Here is a 15,427-nt window from a genome sequence, read left to right on the forward strand (position 1 = left end):
GTCCACCGCCCCGCCCTCGGCCTCCCTCCCCACCCCTCGGCTGAGGAAACTGAGACTGAGAGGGGAGGTGACTGATCCGAGGGCATACAGAAAGTCAGGCCCTGGGGAGTGTAGGGCCAGGCCTGGGGCAGCAGACCGGTTGGCGTCCAGTACGCCGCAGGGACCAGCCAAAGAAGGCAGTGCCCAGTGATGCTCTCCCAAATCCAGGGGAGAAGGACTCAACGGTGTGACCTCGCAGCGGGGAGGAGAGGGGTGGCCACGCCTTCTTGGGGGTCTCCAGTCTCCCACCTTCAAAAGACACTAGCTTGGCAGTGTGACCGTAACTAGGGAGGTCACTTAACCTGCCTGAGCCTCAGTTTCCTGGACTGTAAAATGAGTGACCTCAGGCAAACTCTCCACCTTCCCTCCCGCTTTCCCTCTCTCGTAGGCCTGGCCTTTCCAGCTCCGGTGCCCACCACAAAAAGACGCCAGCCCCATATGATGTGAATGCACTGGGCCCTAGCCAGGAGATGGAGACCCGTGAAGGGAAGCAAAGCAGCGCCCTCCCAGCCAGCAGCAGCAGTTAGCCCTCCGGTTTCCTTCTCTGCCTGTGTCGGCTGTTCCCTCATAGCAGCTCTAATATGAGATGCTGGAGCCTGACCCGGAATCGGGGCCCAACACAGTGTCCCCTTCTTGGACAACACTGTGGTCCCTGCAGTTCATGCGCCATCTGTCTCTGTGCCTCAGTTCTCCCCTGTGCCATGACCTCCCATCAGGGCCAGCATATGGGGCATCAGGAGAATGGGTGCAGTTGTCACCTGGAAACCTCAAAACTCTTGGGGCCCAGTCATGGCCACTACACAGCAGCCACCCCTGTCCCTAAACACTGAAGGTGAGCCCCTGCCCAGGCTCCCCAGGAGGCCAGGCTGCCATCAGACCCAGCCTGCCCCAGGCCCATGGACAGCGCCAGTCCCAGGGCAGGAGGGTAGTGGCCCAACCTGTGGGTCCCTTCAGGCCTCTCATCTGCTTGTGTGCCTGGGTAAGTCCAGGCTGGCTCTGGGCTCCAGGTGCTCTCCTGGAGGACCCAGAGGGGGCTTCCCCAGAGGGCCTCTTTTGCCCCAAAGGGATGTGGCCTGACCCCAATTCTTCTGCATCCATCACACTGTTATGGCGTCCAGTACTTAGCTCTCTGGGTTTATTTTGCACACACTCCTGCCCCTGAGTGATGTCAGAGCCATCAGGGTGGGGACAGAGTGGAAGGGAGACACAGTGGGGACCACAGTGGCTCCATGCACTGCCCACCTTCAGGGAGCCCTGACCCCAGCCCCTTTTGGAAAGCTAGCATCCCACCTTCACAACCACTCCTGCACCCTCAGCACTGCCCCGACCATGTGAGGGACAGGGAAACTGAGGCTTGCAGCATGAAGCCCCTTGCCCAAAGTCTAGCAGCCAGGTGTGGCCTCCCAAGTACAAGTCGCTGCTCCTCGGCCACCTGAGGGCTTGAAGAGGATTTACTTCAAGGAACCCAATCCTGCATGCAGGCACTAAAAGCCCTGTGCCCTCTGGGATGTGCCCTCCAAGCCTATGGGATGGAAGGTCACGGCAGAAAGCAGGACAGCTGCTAGTGCAGCCAGGGGTCTACAGCCCGGATGCCCACCACGGGGGCCACAAGCAGGCATGGTCACCCCCATGGTCAAAGGGCAGGTCCTGGGCATTCCCCCTCCCCCAGGCATAGCACATGCATCCTCCCTCCCGGCTAGCTCTTGCCAGCTATGGCTGCCTGGACCCCAAATGGAAAGTGAGTTCCTGGGAAAGTGGGGGGGCCCCTTAGGAGGAGTGAACTGAGGTGTGACAGGAAGTCCCGCCCTTGGACACTGTCAAAGAAAAACCAGAGCTGGACTGTGGTTACAGATGTAAAAACAGATTTTTATTCAGGACTCTTGTGATAAGGGAAGGGAGACATCAGCAGAGAACTGGGCTCAACTCCAAATACAGCAAGGACACCTGGGACAGGAGGGGGCTTTGAGGATGGAAAATTAGGAAGAGGAAACATCGGGGTGAAGGGGACTCCAGCTGACAGAATTCTTGCAAAGACAGCCTGGGCTGATGAGATCTCACCCGGGGGATGGTGCGGTTGAGGACCCTGATTGGGTATCAAGGGTGAACAGGTATCCAGGGTGGGGAGTTCTTGCTAAACTCACTAGGAGGATTCTTTGTTGAAACTGGATTTTATAAGGAAGTTCACAGGTGGGCCAAGGAGAAAGTTCAGGAGCCTGACTAAAGTTTGGTCAAGCAGAGAATCTTTGTGAATGTCATAGAAGCCAGGGCCCTGACACACACACACACCCGCTCCTCTGAACGGCCTCCATCTTACTGTTTGCTTTTTTCAGATTTTCTTGGCATTCACATGCTTGATCTCGTTAGAAAGCAGGAAGAATTTTAAAATTATGCAGGCAAAGCTAATTTCCACAGGGGTTCTTTGCATTGGGTTGGGTGGGGGGCACTTCCCCCTGGTTTTCATAGGGCCAGCCTTTCCTCACTCAGGCCTCTGCTCACCTGCACCCCGCCCCTGTGGGCTCTGCCTTCCAAGCCCAGCCCTGCTCCCACCTCGGTGATCACCATCCCTGTTATCTCTTGCCTGGAAGGTGGCAGCTGCCTTCTCACGTCTCTTGTGAGATGTGAGACGTGCCCCATCCTTGTCCCCACAGCCCAGTACCCACATGGCGGCCACAGGCCATAACACTGAGTCTGACCGTCCTCTTCTCCCACCCCGGGCTCATAGCCTTCCTGTTCCTCCAGGAGCCACCTCTGCCATTTACAAATCTTCATGTGTGCTGTGACCACCCAGAATGTTCTCCCCAGCTCCCTGCCTAGCATCCTTGCCCCTGCTTGGAGTCTGGCCCTTCTGGACCACATCACTCGCCGCCACACCCCACCCCCAGTCTCAGTTCTTCAGAGCGCTAGCCGTGTCTTATGATGGTTTCCCCACTGACCATTATCTGTGCTGTAGTGTTCACTCCACAAAGGCTGGCGTGCAGGAGGCACTTAATGAATGCACAGAGATAGCTGTGTTGACAATTAGGGTTAAGGATAGGAGGGCAAGGACAGATGCTATAAAGATGACAGGGTGGCCTCCCCGAGAGGCTGACGCTGAAGACGGTGTTCCTAGGCCACGGCAGGAGGCACGAGGCCCCCATGAGCTGTGGGAGACCTTCATGGCTGAAGCCAACTGTATCCAGGCCAAGACGTGATGGTGGGTGATGAAGGACCTGAACACTGAGGAGCAAGGACATTCTCCTCCCACATTCTCACATGGCCAGGGGCCATGATTTATCCATTCAGCCACTGATTAATTCATTCAACAATATCTCCTAAACATATGCCCAACCCAGAGCTGGATCACAGGGAAGACAGGAAGTTCTATCCCCTCGATGGAGCTTCCCTGTTACCAGAGGACACAAACACACATCTGCATGTTGATCTAGTAAGAGCTAGGGAGGTGGGTCAGGCCAAGAAAGAGGCAGAGGATGCCTGTGAGGTTGCCAGCCTCCAAGGTGGCCCCAGCAATCCTCACATTCCAGGTCATGCCCTTGTGTAGGCTCCTCCCACAGTCAATCAGGCTGGTCTGTGTGGCCAGTGAAGTGTGGCAGGGGTGATGGTGTCACTTCTGAGGCTGGGTCACAGAGGCATGATGGTTTTAGACTTGCATCTTCAGATAGCTTGTTCTGGGGGTATTCAGCCACCATACTGTAAGGATGCTCAACCTGCCTTGCAGAGAGCCCTGTGTGGAGAGGAACTAGGCCCCCAGCCAACAACCAGCAGTGACTCACTGTGAGAGAGTGAATCATCTTGGAAGTGGATCCCAAGCCCCAGTAGAGACTTCAGATGAGACCTCAACCCTGGCTGACATCTGACTGCAGTGGCATAAGAAACCCTGAGTCAGAACCACCCTGCAAGGCCCAAATTCTTGACCCACCAAGTGAAAGAGAATAAATGGCGATTGTTGTGTCTGAACTCCCATGTTTTGGGGTAATCAGTTCCACGCAATAAATAACGAATGTACTATTCATCTGAGCAGAGGCCTAGCTGCACTGAGGAAGCTAGATGATAGCTGGGGAAGTGTTCCAGATGAAACAGGACACGCAGGAGCCTGGAGGCAGAAGTGAACCTGCTGTGCCTGAGAGACAGCCAATGTGATATTGTGGTTGGAGTGGAGCAAGGGGAACAATAACAGGGAGTGACTGGGCATATTAGGCCGGGTCACACAGGCCAGGCAGCTAGGAGCCCATGGTTTGGGGGCTATAAACTGGGGGAAGGGCATGGTGATTTGCTCTGATTTACATATTTTAACAATCCTCTGTATACACAAAATAACTAAAAGCAGGGTCTCAAAAGAGATATTGGTATACTGATTCACAGTAGCCAAGAGGTGGATACAACCCAAGTGTCCATCAAGAGATGAACGGATAGGCTGGGCGAAGTGGCTCACGTCTGTAATCCCAGCACTTTAGGAGGCTGAGGTGAGTGGATCACTTGAGGTCAGGAGTTTGAGACCACCCTGGCCAACATCGTGAAACTCCATCTCTAGTAAAAATACAAAAACTAGCCAGGCGTGGTGGCAGGCGCCTGTAGTCCCAGCGACTCAGGAGGCTGAGGCAGGAGGATCACTTGAACCCGGGAGGCAGAGGTTGCAGTGAGCCAAGATCATGCCACTGCACTCAAGCCTGGGCGATGGAGTGAGACTGCATCTCAAAAAAAAAAAAAAAAACAGGTGAAAGGATACACAAAATGTGGCCTTATTCAGCCTTAAAAAGGAAGGAAATTCTGACCCATTCGACAGCAAAGGTGAACCTTGAGGACATCATGCAAAGTGAAATAGTCTAGTTACAAAAAGACACATACTGCGGGACTCCACCTATGCAAGGTATCTAAAGTAATCAAATTCATAGAAACAGAAGACTGGATGGTGGCTGCCAGGCACTGGGGGGGAGGAGGGAATGGGGAATTAGTGTTCCATGGGGACAGAGTTTCAGTCTGGGAAGATGAAAAAGTTCTAGAGATTGACAGTGGTGACAGATGCACAGCAACGCGAGTGCACTTAATGCCACTGACCTGTTTACCTAAAACGATTAAAATGGTAATCACACCTGTAACCTCAGCACTGTGCAAGGCCAAAGCAGGAGGATCACTTGAGGCCAGGAGTTCAAGACCAGCCTGGGCAACATAGTGAGACCCTGTCTGTACAAAAAAAAAAAAAAAAAGTGAAAAAGTTAGCTGGGCGTGGTGGCACATGTCTGTAGTCCTAGATACTTGGGAGGCTGAGGTGGGATCCCTTGAGCCATGGAGGTAGAGGTGGCAGTGAGCTATGATCACGCCACTGTACTCCAGCCTGAGTGACAAAGCAGACTGTCTCAAAAGAAAAGGTACACTTTTTGTGTATTTTGCCGTAATTTACAAAACAAACCTTCTGGTAGCTGTGTGTAAGTTGACTGTGGTCGGGGGCTTGACTGGAGGCAGGGAGACCATGAGGAGGCTACTTTCATGGTCCAGGTAAGAGGCCTGAACCAGGACGAAGGTGCTTCTCCCTCCTACAGCTCTGAGGTGCGGAGGAGGGGTGGATTCTGGATGAAGTTTGAGGATGCACCAAAGGACTTACTGGAGGATTGGCTGTGGGGCCTGAGAGAAAGGGAAGGGCTCTGGCCTGGAGGTAGGGAAGGAGGGAGGAAAACTGAATTCTGCTCTGTCCATGCTGAGTTTGAGATGTCTGGGGGCATCCAAATCTGAGCTCTGGGACTGCCTGACCAATAGAACATCGTGCTAGGCTCAGGCCTCAAGGAGCCAGCAGCTCCCACTTGCTGTCTCTTGGGCTGCTTACTCTTGAAACCCAGTGAGTGAACATGCGTCTGGGAGATTCTGCCCTGGCCACTGTCTGACTGCAACCATATGTGAGAGGCACAAGCCAGAACCACCTAGCTGCGCCCAGCAAGCCCTCAGAACCAGGAGCAAGCAGGATAACACGGCGGCAGCAGCTGCTGCTTTAAGCCACTGAGTTTTGGAGTGATTCACTCTACAGCAATAGAAAAATGAAACACATAGGTAACCAAGTTGTTGAGGGTTGGTTCAGGAGACATGATGTTTTTCTCCAGTCACTTACATTTTACTGAGTAAAGATGCCTCCTTTTGACACCTTAAGCCGATTCTCTAACTTTTCAGCTCCTTCTGGTTATCACAATGGCACCATTCCTGTATTTAAGGCTGAGTCACGTTTCTTTGATAACTTAGCTTTCATCCCGACTGAAAAACACGGGGCTCGCCAACACCGAATTTGAAAGACAGCTGAGACCTCAGTGGTCTGGAGACGACAAGGAGGATGCCATCGTAGCCTGGATGTTGCTCGCGGCTGTTTCCCCACTCCTTTACCACCCCTGGAGAGGGACCCCCGGTGACTCTGTGGTGTGGCTTAGTCTGATCCACACATTATGAACAGAAGCGATGTGTGCTCCCTCCAGACCAGAGCATTTTATTGCTGGTGCAAGTACCCGCTACCCTTGTGTCCTCTTCCATCCTAGGCCTAGCACAGAGGCCATGAGTCTGTGGATTGTATCCTCTTCCCCTGCCACGAGACTGTGGACTCCCACACTGGAATGGGGGCTCCTCCACCAGCCGGGGTCCCTGGTGACTGTACGGAGTGGAGCCCACCCCTGCCAATCCAGCCGGGACACAGAGTGCAAGTGGGAAATAAACTTGGTTGTCTGAGCCCCGAGATGCAGGGGATTGTTCGTTTCAGTAGCATAACCTCACTAGTCCTGATGGACACAATAATAACAAAAGTGACTGGTTTTTGAGCTGAGGTGAGTGTGGGAATGTGCCATGTGGCCAGCAAGGGCCGAGCGTTCCAGGCAGTGGGAATAGCGTGTGCTAAGGCCTTCAGTGGGAGTGAGCGGGGTGTGTCCGGGAAAATCAGAGCGGTTGGCGGTCCCTTTTCTTTGTTCCCAGTACTAGTGGGAATTGGGCCTCTAGGGTTTTTTGGGGAGAATTAGGGCCAGCTCCTTGCCTTGGGAGCAAAGTGAAGAGGGAGCTGGCCCCAAATCTCCCCAGAAAAATCCTAGAGGCCCAGAGAGCCAAGTCCTCTTACACGCATTGTCAGACCATGCGTGCGGGAGTACTTGGCTCTCTGCTCTCCGGCTGTACCATCTCTCGGTCCAGCTGTGACCCCTAGGCCATGGCGCAGACGTGGAGGGGATCCAGCATGCTGCACTGTGAGGGGCTTATGCCCCACAGCTCCCCTGGGCAATGGCTCTGCGCTGCCACGCCCCATGCTATTTCCTCCCCTCTGGCCCTCCTGCCCAGTGCAGCCCCTCCACGGCCATCTGGACACCCATTTCTGTAACTGTCAGCTACTGGGAACTGGAGCCCTTCACCCCAGTTCTCCTATTCTCTGCTCCAGTAGCCCAGGGTCAGCCACCTGGGTGCAAAACACCCATCTCCCTTTGCAGGCCCCTCAGATTTCAAGGGAGGCCTCTGGGCTCCCCTTAGCTCCAGCCACCTGGCCTGTCCTGTCCTGCATGGTGGTGATCTACAGCTTCTACCTACCTGGTCCCACCTCACAACGGGGGTTAGTGGTAGAAAGGGCTGAATGGGGACTAGAACTTAGAACAGGAGAGCCCGGAGCCTTTTGTCAACAGCGCCAAACCTTGGTGCTGCTTAAGTCCTTTAAGGAGCTAGAAGTGATTCAATATCCCTGCTATCCAGATCAGCGGTGGCAGCCTGGGCCTGTGGGCCAGCACCAGCCCTGACCCTGACCTGCTGCTTAGCCTACCGGTCCCCAGAGGCCTGCAGCCAAGAGGCACCACTTCCCACTCCCATAAAAGCCAAGGAGAGGCCGGGCGCGGTGGCTCACGCCTGTAATCCCGGCACTTTGGGAGGCTGAGGCCGGCAGATCACAAGGTCAGGAGATCGAGACCATTCTGGCTAACACGGTGAAACCCCGTCTCTACTAAAAATACAAAAAAAATCAGCCAGGCGTGGTGGCGGGTGCCTCGGGAGGCTGAGGCAGGAGAATGGCGTGAACCCAGGAGGCGGAGCTTGTAGTGAGCTGAGATCCGGCCACTGCGCTCCAGCCTGGACGACAGAGCGAGACACTGTCTCAAAACAAACAAACAAAACACAAAAAACAAACAAACAAAAAAGTCAAGGACAGCTCTCCTGAGCCTGTCAGGAGCCCCAGCAGAGGAAAGCTGCACTGGCCTGGTGAGGGCTGGATCCGTGCTTCCCTGCCTCAGTGTCCCTTTGTGCCCACAGAGGCCCTGAGATGCTCCAGCACTTGACAGGAAACCACCAGGCACACTCTCTGGCCTCACAGTCCCACTCCAGGAATCCACCCAAAGGAAATGGCATCCTAGTATCAAGGTGTCTAGAAATGTGAAGGCCAGAAACGTGAAACCACCCAAGCATCCCTTGGCTGGGGACGTGTCACATAAATCGGGACACCTGTCAGATGGACAACTCTGTGCAGCACGAATCAGGAAAGTATCTGGTTCTAAGGGACATGACAAGTGTAGCTTCAGTCAGCAAGGAGCCATGGAGAGTGAGGGCTTCTTCCTCCTGACCTTTGGCTCCTCTTCCTCATGGCCCCAACATGGCTGCTGGGCTTCAGGCAGGAAGCAGGAGAGATCAAAGGGCAAACCCAGTGGCTTTTCTCAATGGCCAGAGACAGGTCACACCGCGAATTATGGGAGGCTGAAGGTGTAGTTTTAACTGGCCTAGGACAAATGGGGGGCTCAGAGGTGAGACAGAGGGTAGGGCGGAGAGCTACAGAATGAGCTCTGACTTCATTTTAAGTAGAAGCAAACAAGAGGTGCAGCAGCAGGGAGAAATGTCTACAACCACGACTGCAGTAGGCATGGCTATGTATACACAGGCCTGCAATACAAATAACCCCTCTGGGAGTGAAGCTGGGAGAGTAAGAAATTAGTCTTTTTTTTTGAGACGGAGTCTCGCTCTATCGCCCAGGCTGGAGTGCAGTGGCCGGATCTCAGCTCACTGCAAGCTCCGCCTCTGGGGTTTACGCCATTCTCCTGCCTCAGCCTCCCGAGTAGCTGGGACTACAGGCGCCCACCACCTCGCCCGGCTAGTTTTTTGTATTTTTTAGTAGAGACGGGGTTTCACGGTGTTAGCCTGGATGGTCTCGATCTCCTGACCTCGTGATCCACCCGTCTCGGCCTCCCAAAGTGCTGGGATTACAGGCTTGAGCCACCGCGCCGGGCCTTTTTTTTTTTTTTTTGAGACGGAGTTTCACTCTTGTTGCCCAGGCTGGAGTGCCATGGCGCCATCTCAGCTCACTGCAACCTCCGACTCCCAGGTTCAAGCAATTCTCCTGTTTCAGCCTCCCAAGTAGCTGGGATTACAGGTGCATGCCTCCATGCCCAGCTAATCTTGGTACTTTTAGTAGAGACGTGGTTTCATCACATTGGTCAGGCTGGTTTCACACTCCTTACCTCAGGTGACCCGCCCCCCTTGGCCTCAAAAAGTGCTGGGATTACAGGTGTGAGCCACCGTGCCTGACCAAAATTAATCACCTTTTATAAAATTGCTTAAAGACAAGTGATTGGGTTAAAGGTGACTGTAATGCTTGAACCCCGGAGGCGGAGGTTGCAGCGAGCCAAGATCGCGCCACTGTACTCCAGCCTGGGCGACAGAGTAAGACCTTGTCTCAGAAAAAGAAAAAAAAAAAAAAGGTGACTGTGATGGTTGTAAATTGTGTCTGCCAATTGTCTTCTCACCAGTCAGCACTCTTCCCACCTAGCAGTGGAATCCAACTCTCCACCCCTTGATTAGAAGGCCCACTCGACTCCCAGTGAACAGACACAGCAAGACTTCTGAGGCCGGGACCTGAAAGGCAAAATGGCCTCCACCTGGTGCTCACATTGCAACTCCACCTTGAACACTGGCTGCCATGTGGTGAGGAAGCCCAGGCCACGAGGCTGCCATGTGGGGGTGCTATGGCTGTGAAATAAAATCTTAAGCCCCACTGACTGACTGAATGGACCTGTTTTGGCCAAGGAGACCTGGCCATGACTAAGACAGGTCAGTCACGCCTCAGTACACTCCTTCCTCACTCATCAATACCAGATTTTTTTCTTCAGAGTTGAACAGAAACTAGCCCTGAAAACAAACAAAAAAAGGGAAGTCTCCTGTGCAGACTCTAACATCAACCAACCTTTAGAGTTTTCAGTATTAGATATAATTATGTAGTTTTACTTCACACCCCTCATCTGCACTTTTACAGACAACAGATGCAGAGCCTTCCATGGGTCCTCACTTGGAAGCGGCACGTCCTGTGGAGGAAGATGTTGAGGTAGCCATCTGTAGTTGCTGAAAAGAAGTTTATTGCTATTTTCTTATGTTATTATACAAAACTAGATTTGCTTAAAACATGTCCCAGTCTCTTTAAAGGAATACTAGTTAGTGGGAGGCCACAGCTGGTAAATTACCCTCAGTAGTAGTTTCAAGTAGTCCATAACTATAAAGCACGTTACAGCCAGGATATGTCGGAACAGAACACTCCCGCTGGGGTCCTCAGCTTTGGATGTCAGCTCAGCCCCCCAAGGGCTCCCTACACCTGGAAGCTGATTCCACTCATTAGTCTCAAGCTGGATGCATGTGGAGTTCACGTGGAGTTGCAGCTGACTGGCTGGTGGGGTGAGCCTGGCCTCCCAGTGTGGAGCATGGGCGCCAGCCTCACTGCACGGTCACCCTAGGACATATGCTGCGGGCTTTTGTGGCATTCCTGTGGCCAGCCCAGAGGCAGGCAGGGGCTGTCTGGGGTTCGCCACATGCAGCATCACCTGGGCTTGGGGCGAGCTGGAGGAGCCACTGAGGCTCAGAGCTCTGGGGATCCCAGGGTCCTTGTCCACGCTGCGGGTCACACTGGCCAGCTTGCTGGTGCTCTCAACATAGTCTCTGTGGAGAGAGGAGGCATGAGTTGGCAAAAGAGTGTAGATAGGGTTTAACCCCCAATTCCATACTTTCCCAGGTACCCAGGCCCTGGGCCTTCAGTGGGCCTGGGGCAACTGTTGACCTGAGCACTGGGGAGCTCGCTTCCTCCTGCCAGGAGCTGCCCTGCACCCTAAGGTGCACAGACGCCATTCCATCTCCCTGCTGGGCCCTGTTGGCAAGTGGGTCCTTCATCCACACAACCAGGGCGTGGCCCAGGAGTCAGAGACTTGCCCTCTGAGGTGTGGGAAGGGACTTCCTGAGACTCATTCAGAGTGTGCAGAAACCACCAGGAACCCCGCTGCCTGGCCAGGGCCTGGGACGTCCCAGGCAGAGAAGGGATGCTGGGGAGAAGGAGGTCAAGGGGAAGACATCTTCCCTCCTTCCAGGCCTGCCTCTTTGGTAGCCAGGAGCTGGATCACCCACCTGCTCCACCCTCAGTCCTCTCGTGGCTCTCCCACCCCCCAGACAAAAACCAAGCCATTCCCCAGGCTGACCAGACCTTGGCCCTGCCCCATCTCCAGCTTCCACACACACTGGCCTCTGCTCCATGTGGGCTGCCTGGTGGCTCCCACCTCCAGCCCTTTGCCCTTTCTTCCTCTCAGGGGCTGTCTCTCTCCCCTCCCAAAGCAGGCTCTCTTAGTCTTTTCACTTCCGGCATCACCTCTTCCAGGAAGCCTTCCTGGACCACAGCTCCCACCCACAACTAATTCTCAGAAAAACTCTAGCAAGTAGTAGGAAATAAGAAATGATCTGCTTATGCAATGAGTAAAGTTAAAGAATCAATAACTGGTGAAGACAAAAGGCAGCTTCGGGGAGCCAGGAGCCAGACTGACTTCACCCAGCCTCTCTTACTGGTTGTGTGGGAGTCTACACAAGTTTCTTAATCTGCCTGGTTCTTCACCTGGAAAATGGGATAAAGGTAGTACCCAGCCCTAGGTGAAAAGAGTTAGTATCTGAAAGAGTTCAGAACAGTGCCTGTCACATTGCAACTGCTGAGAAGTACTTATGAAATAAAAACAAGCTCAAGAGGCAAACCTCACCTTGCTCAAGGAAATTTACCATCTATGGAGGTAGCCTGGGCCCTGCCTGAGGGGTGGGCAGTCCCAGAACAGGCATATCCCGAGGATCCTGCCTGGAAGCCCGAGGCCCAGGGCTGGGGACTCAGGGAACTCTGCCTCCATTGGCTGCGTAGTCCTGGGCAGGACCTGGCTTCTCTGAGTCCCCACGAAGCTGGGCTGAGTGCTCGCGGTCCCCATGTGTGAGAGAGCTCTGGGAAAGGGCTCTGCCCGAAGGGTCCCCCTCCCAACCCCCCTCAGCCTCACCACCACTTCCTGCCTCTTGAGCTGACTATCAGAGTCCCCCAAGCCGGCGTCCTCCAGCCTCTCACAGCCCTGTCAGGGTACCTCCCTCCTGCCCTGGCTGTCTCACTCCCCCCAGGAGATGAACACAGCTCTGTACACAGATCTGTGGTCACTCTTGGACAGGACGCGCACGTCCGACCACATACTTCGCAAGTTCCTGCAGTGGAAGAGACAGTGTCTGTGGTGCTGGGACCAGGCAGACGTGCGGCCCCAAACAGCACCTCTGGGAGCCCCTCTGGCCAGCAAAGCCCCTGCAGCAGCAGCAGCAGCTGTGGCTGCCATCATCCCGGACACCATGTTGCCTTGAGAGGCAATTATTCCTTCCCCCATTCCATGGGCACTTTTTCCAGTTATGACACAGGATGACGTGGTCTCAGTGCTGTAATGGGGAGTGGGATCACAGGTAGGGCAATGGAGGAGCTCTGAAACTGGCTTTGGATATCTCACTACCCAAAAGGAAAGGTATTAACCACCATGGCCCCAACAAAACGAAAATAAAAAGGAAAGGGGGCCAGGCATGGTGGCTCACACCTGTAATCCCAGCACTTTGGGAGGCTGAGACGGGTGGATTGCTTGAGACCAGGAGTTCGAGACCATCCTGGCCAACATGGTGAAACTCCATCTCTACTAAAAATACAAAAATTAGTTGGATACAGTGGCACGCGCCTGTAGTCCCAGCTACTCGGGAGGCTGAGGCAGGAGAATTGCTTGAACCCAGGAAGCAGAGGTTATAGTGAGCCGAGATAGCACTACTGCACTCCAGCCTGGGCGACATAGTGAGACTGTCTTCAAAAAAAAAAAAAAGAGGAGCTGGGCATGGTGGCTCACGCCTGTAATCCCAGCACTTTGGGAGGCTGAGGTGGGCGGACCATGAGGTCAGGAGATGGAGACCATCCTGGCTAACACCGTGAAACCCTGTCTCTACTAAAAATACAAAAATTAGTTGGATACAGTGGCACACGCCTGTAGTCCCAGCTACTCGGGAGGCTGAGGCAGGAGAATTGCTTGAACCCAGGAAGCAGAGGTTATAGTGAGCCGAGATAGCACTACTGCACTCCAGCCTGGGCGACATAGTGAGACTGTCTTCAAAAAAAAAAAAAGAGGAGCTGGGCATGGTGGCTCACGCCTGTAATCCCAGCACTTTGGGAGGCTGAGGTGGGCGGACCATGAGGTCAGGAGATGGAGACCATCCTGGCTAACACCGTGAAACCCTGTCTCTACTAAAAATACAAAATATTAGCCGGGCGAGGTGGCGGGCGCCTTTGGTCCCAGCTACTCGGGAGGCTGAGCAGGAGAATGGTGTGTGAAACTGGGAGGCGGAACTTGGAGTGAGCCAAGATTGCACCACTGCACTCCAGCCTGGGCGACAGAGCGAGACTCCATCTCAAAAAAAAAAAAAAAAGGAAAGAGGCCTAATAAATTGATAGCCAATCGATGGGTCAGGTGCCCTCCCACAACACATGGAACAAAACATTAGGAGGTAATTCAGCAGAGAAAACGAGAAAATGACTAATGCCAGCAATGGCACTGGTGAGCCAAGGCTGGAGAAAACATTCTTCCTCGACATTCATCAAAGAAATGCTGATGGAAACCACCCACACAACTCGTAGCTACTGTAAGAAACAAATGATACACAAATGGTCAGCACTCAGTGATGATGCAGTTACCAGAAAAACATGGCCACACTCACTTGTACCAGAGCTCCCAGGGAAATAATGTGGTCATAAAATACTCAGACTGTTGGGCCTAAACAATCGAGTCCTAGGATCACCCCCAAGAGTTGTGGTCTTGAAAAATAAAAGCAGCACTGGCTGGGCACGGTGGCTCAAGCCTGTAATCCCAGCACTTTGGGAGGCCGAGACGGGCGGATCACGAGGTCAGGAGATCGAGACCATCCTGGCGAACACGGTGAAACCCCGTCTCTACTAAAAAATACAAAAAACTAGCCGGGCGAGGTGGCAGGCGCCTGTAGTCCCAGCTACTCGGGAGGCTGAGGCAGGAGAATGGCGTAAACCCGGGAGGCGGAGCTTGCAGTGAGCTGAGATCCAGCCACTGAACTCCAGCCTGGGCGTCAGAGCGAGACTCCATCTCAAAAAAAAAAAAAAAAAAAAGAAAAAGAAAAGCAGCACTAAGCAAAAAGACACTGACCACGCCTGGCCACTCAGCAGGGGAGGGTCTAGCAGATGTTGGAAGCTTTGGAATAATGAGCTGCTGTCAGGAATGATAGCCTGGAGGCCTCAGACCACCATGGTGACCTGGAACGTGTTGCTAAGTGCAGAAGTCTCCATGGCAGCATTTCTGCTACATCCGTGTTGATGTAATACACACCTGAAGCGCCAGAAAAGGAGACAGAAAGGTGAATTCCTTCCCTGCAGGTGTTGGCTAGACCCAGCACGGTGTGTGCAACCCAGGGCCGCACAGATCACCACCCCCCGTGCCTCAGTTTCCCTGTCTGCATAAGGTCGTAAGAGTGGCAACGACACTAACAGCCAGTATTCACTGAGCTCTCCCCCTGGGCCTGGCGAGAGAGGCACACACCTGGACTCAGGTAACCTCAACAACTGGAAGGGTGAGCGCTACTGCAATCCTCACTTTACAGGTGAGGACCCCGAGGCATGGAGCTGTCACAGTCATACAGTGAGGCCACGAGGGCTGGGACCAAGTGCACTGCAGCCTCAAAAGGCTCCAGTGGGAGGGCCTGAAGGAAGGGAACACAAGCTCAATGATGTCATCTCGATGGCTTCCCGGACCCCGGCGTCTAAGTGCTGTTCTCCACCCAGAGAAACAGGGCTCCCGGAGCAGCGGCGAACCGCAGAGTTGGGCACAGAAAGCATGAGATGGGCCTGGAACATCTTGTGCAAAGCAGACAGCACTCACACACTGATGGGGATGGATCAGGACACAGGCCATGGCTTGGCAGAGCTCCCACTGCCAAGAACAACTGGAGCCCACAAAAAGTGTGCTTGAAAATAATGCGGGGGAAGGGGCATGAATGAGGTGGCCTGGCCGAGCTGGTAACCGTGAGAACGGGAGGCAGGGATAGGAGATCCGTGACAATATTCTACTTTTGTGTATTTGTGAACTTTTCC

General features: G+C 53.8%; 1 protein-coding gene across 5 annotated transcripts in view; it reads right to left on the minus strand.

Annotated features, from left to right (window-relative positions):
- Positions 1-10,345: 10,345 nt before the first annotated feature.
- Positions 10,346-15,427, minus strand: part of SUSD3 (sushi domain containing 3) — a 28,322-nt gene continuing 23,240 nt past the window's right edge. For 3 of the 5 annotated variants that reach the window (XM_033236733.1, XM_033236734.1, XM_033236735.1), the window contains one exon: positions 10,354-10,941. In XM_033236733.1, coding sequence (XP_033092624.1) covers positions 10,731-10,941 — 211 coding nt within the window. In that variant the 3' untranslated portion in view covers positions 10,354-10,730. Of the gene's footprint in view, positions 10,942-15,427 lie in introns of all 5 variants that reach the window. The other 2 variants (XM_033236736.1, XM_033236732.1) reach the window with 1 other exon arrangement.

This window comes from Trachypithecus francoisi, unplaced genomic scaffold (genome assembly GCF_009764315.1).
Source record: "Trachypithecus francoisi isolate TF-2019V2 unplaced genomic scaffold, Tfra_2.0 Lachesis_group16, whole genome shotgun sequence".
Lineage (NCBI taxonomy): Eukaryota > Metazoa > Chordata > Mammalia > Primates > Cercopithecidae > Trachypithecus > Trachypithecus francoisi.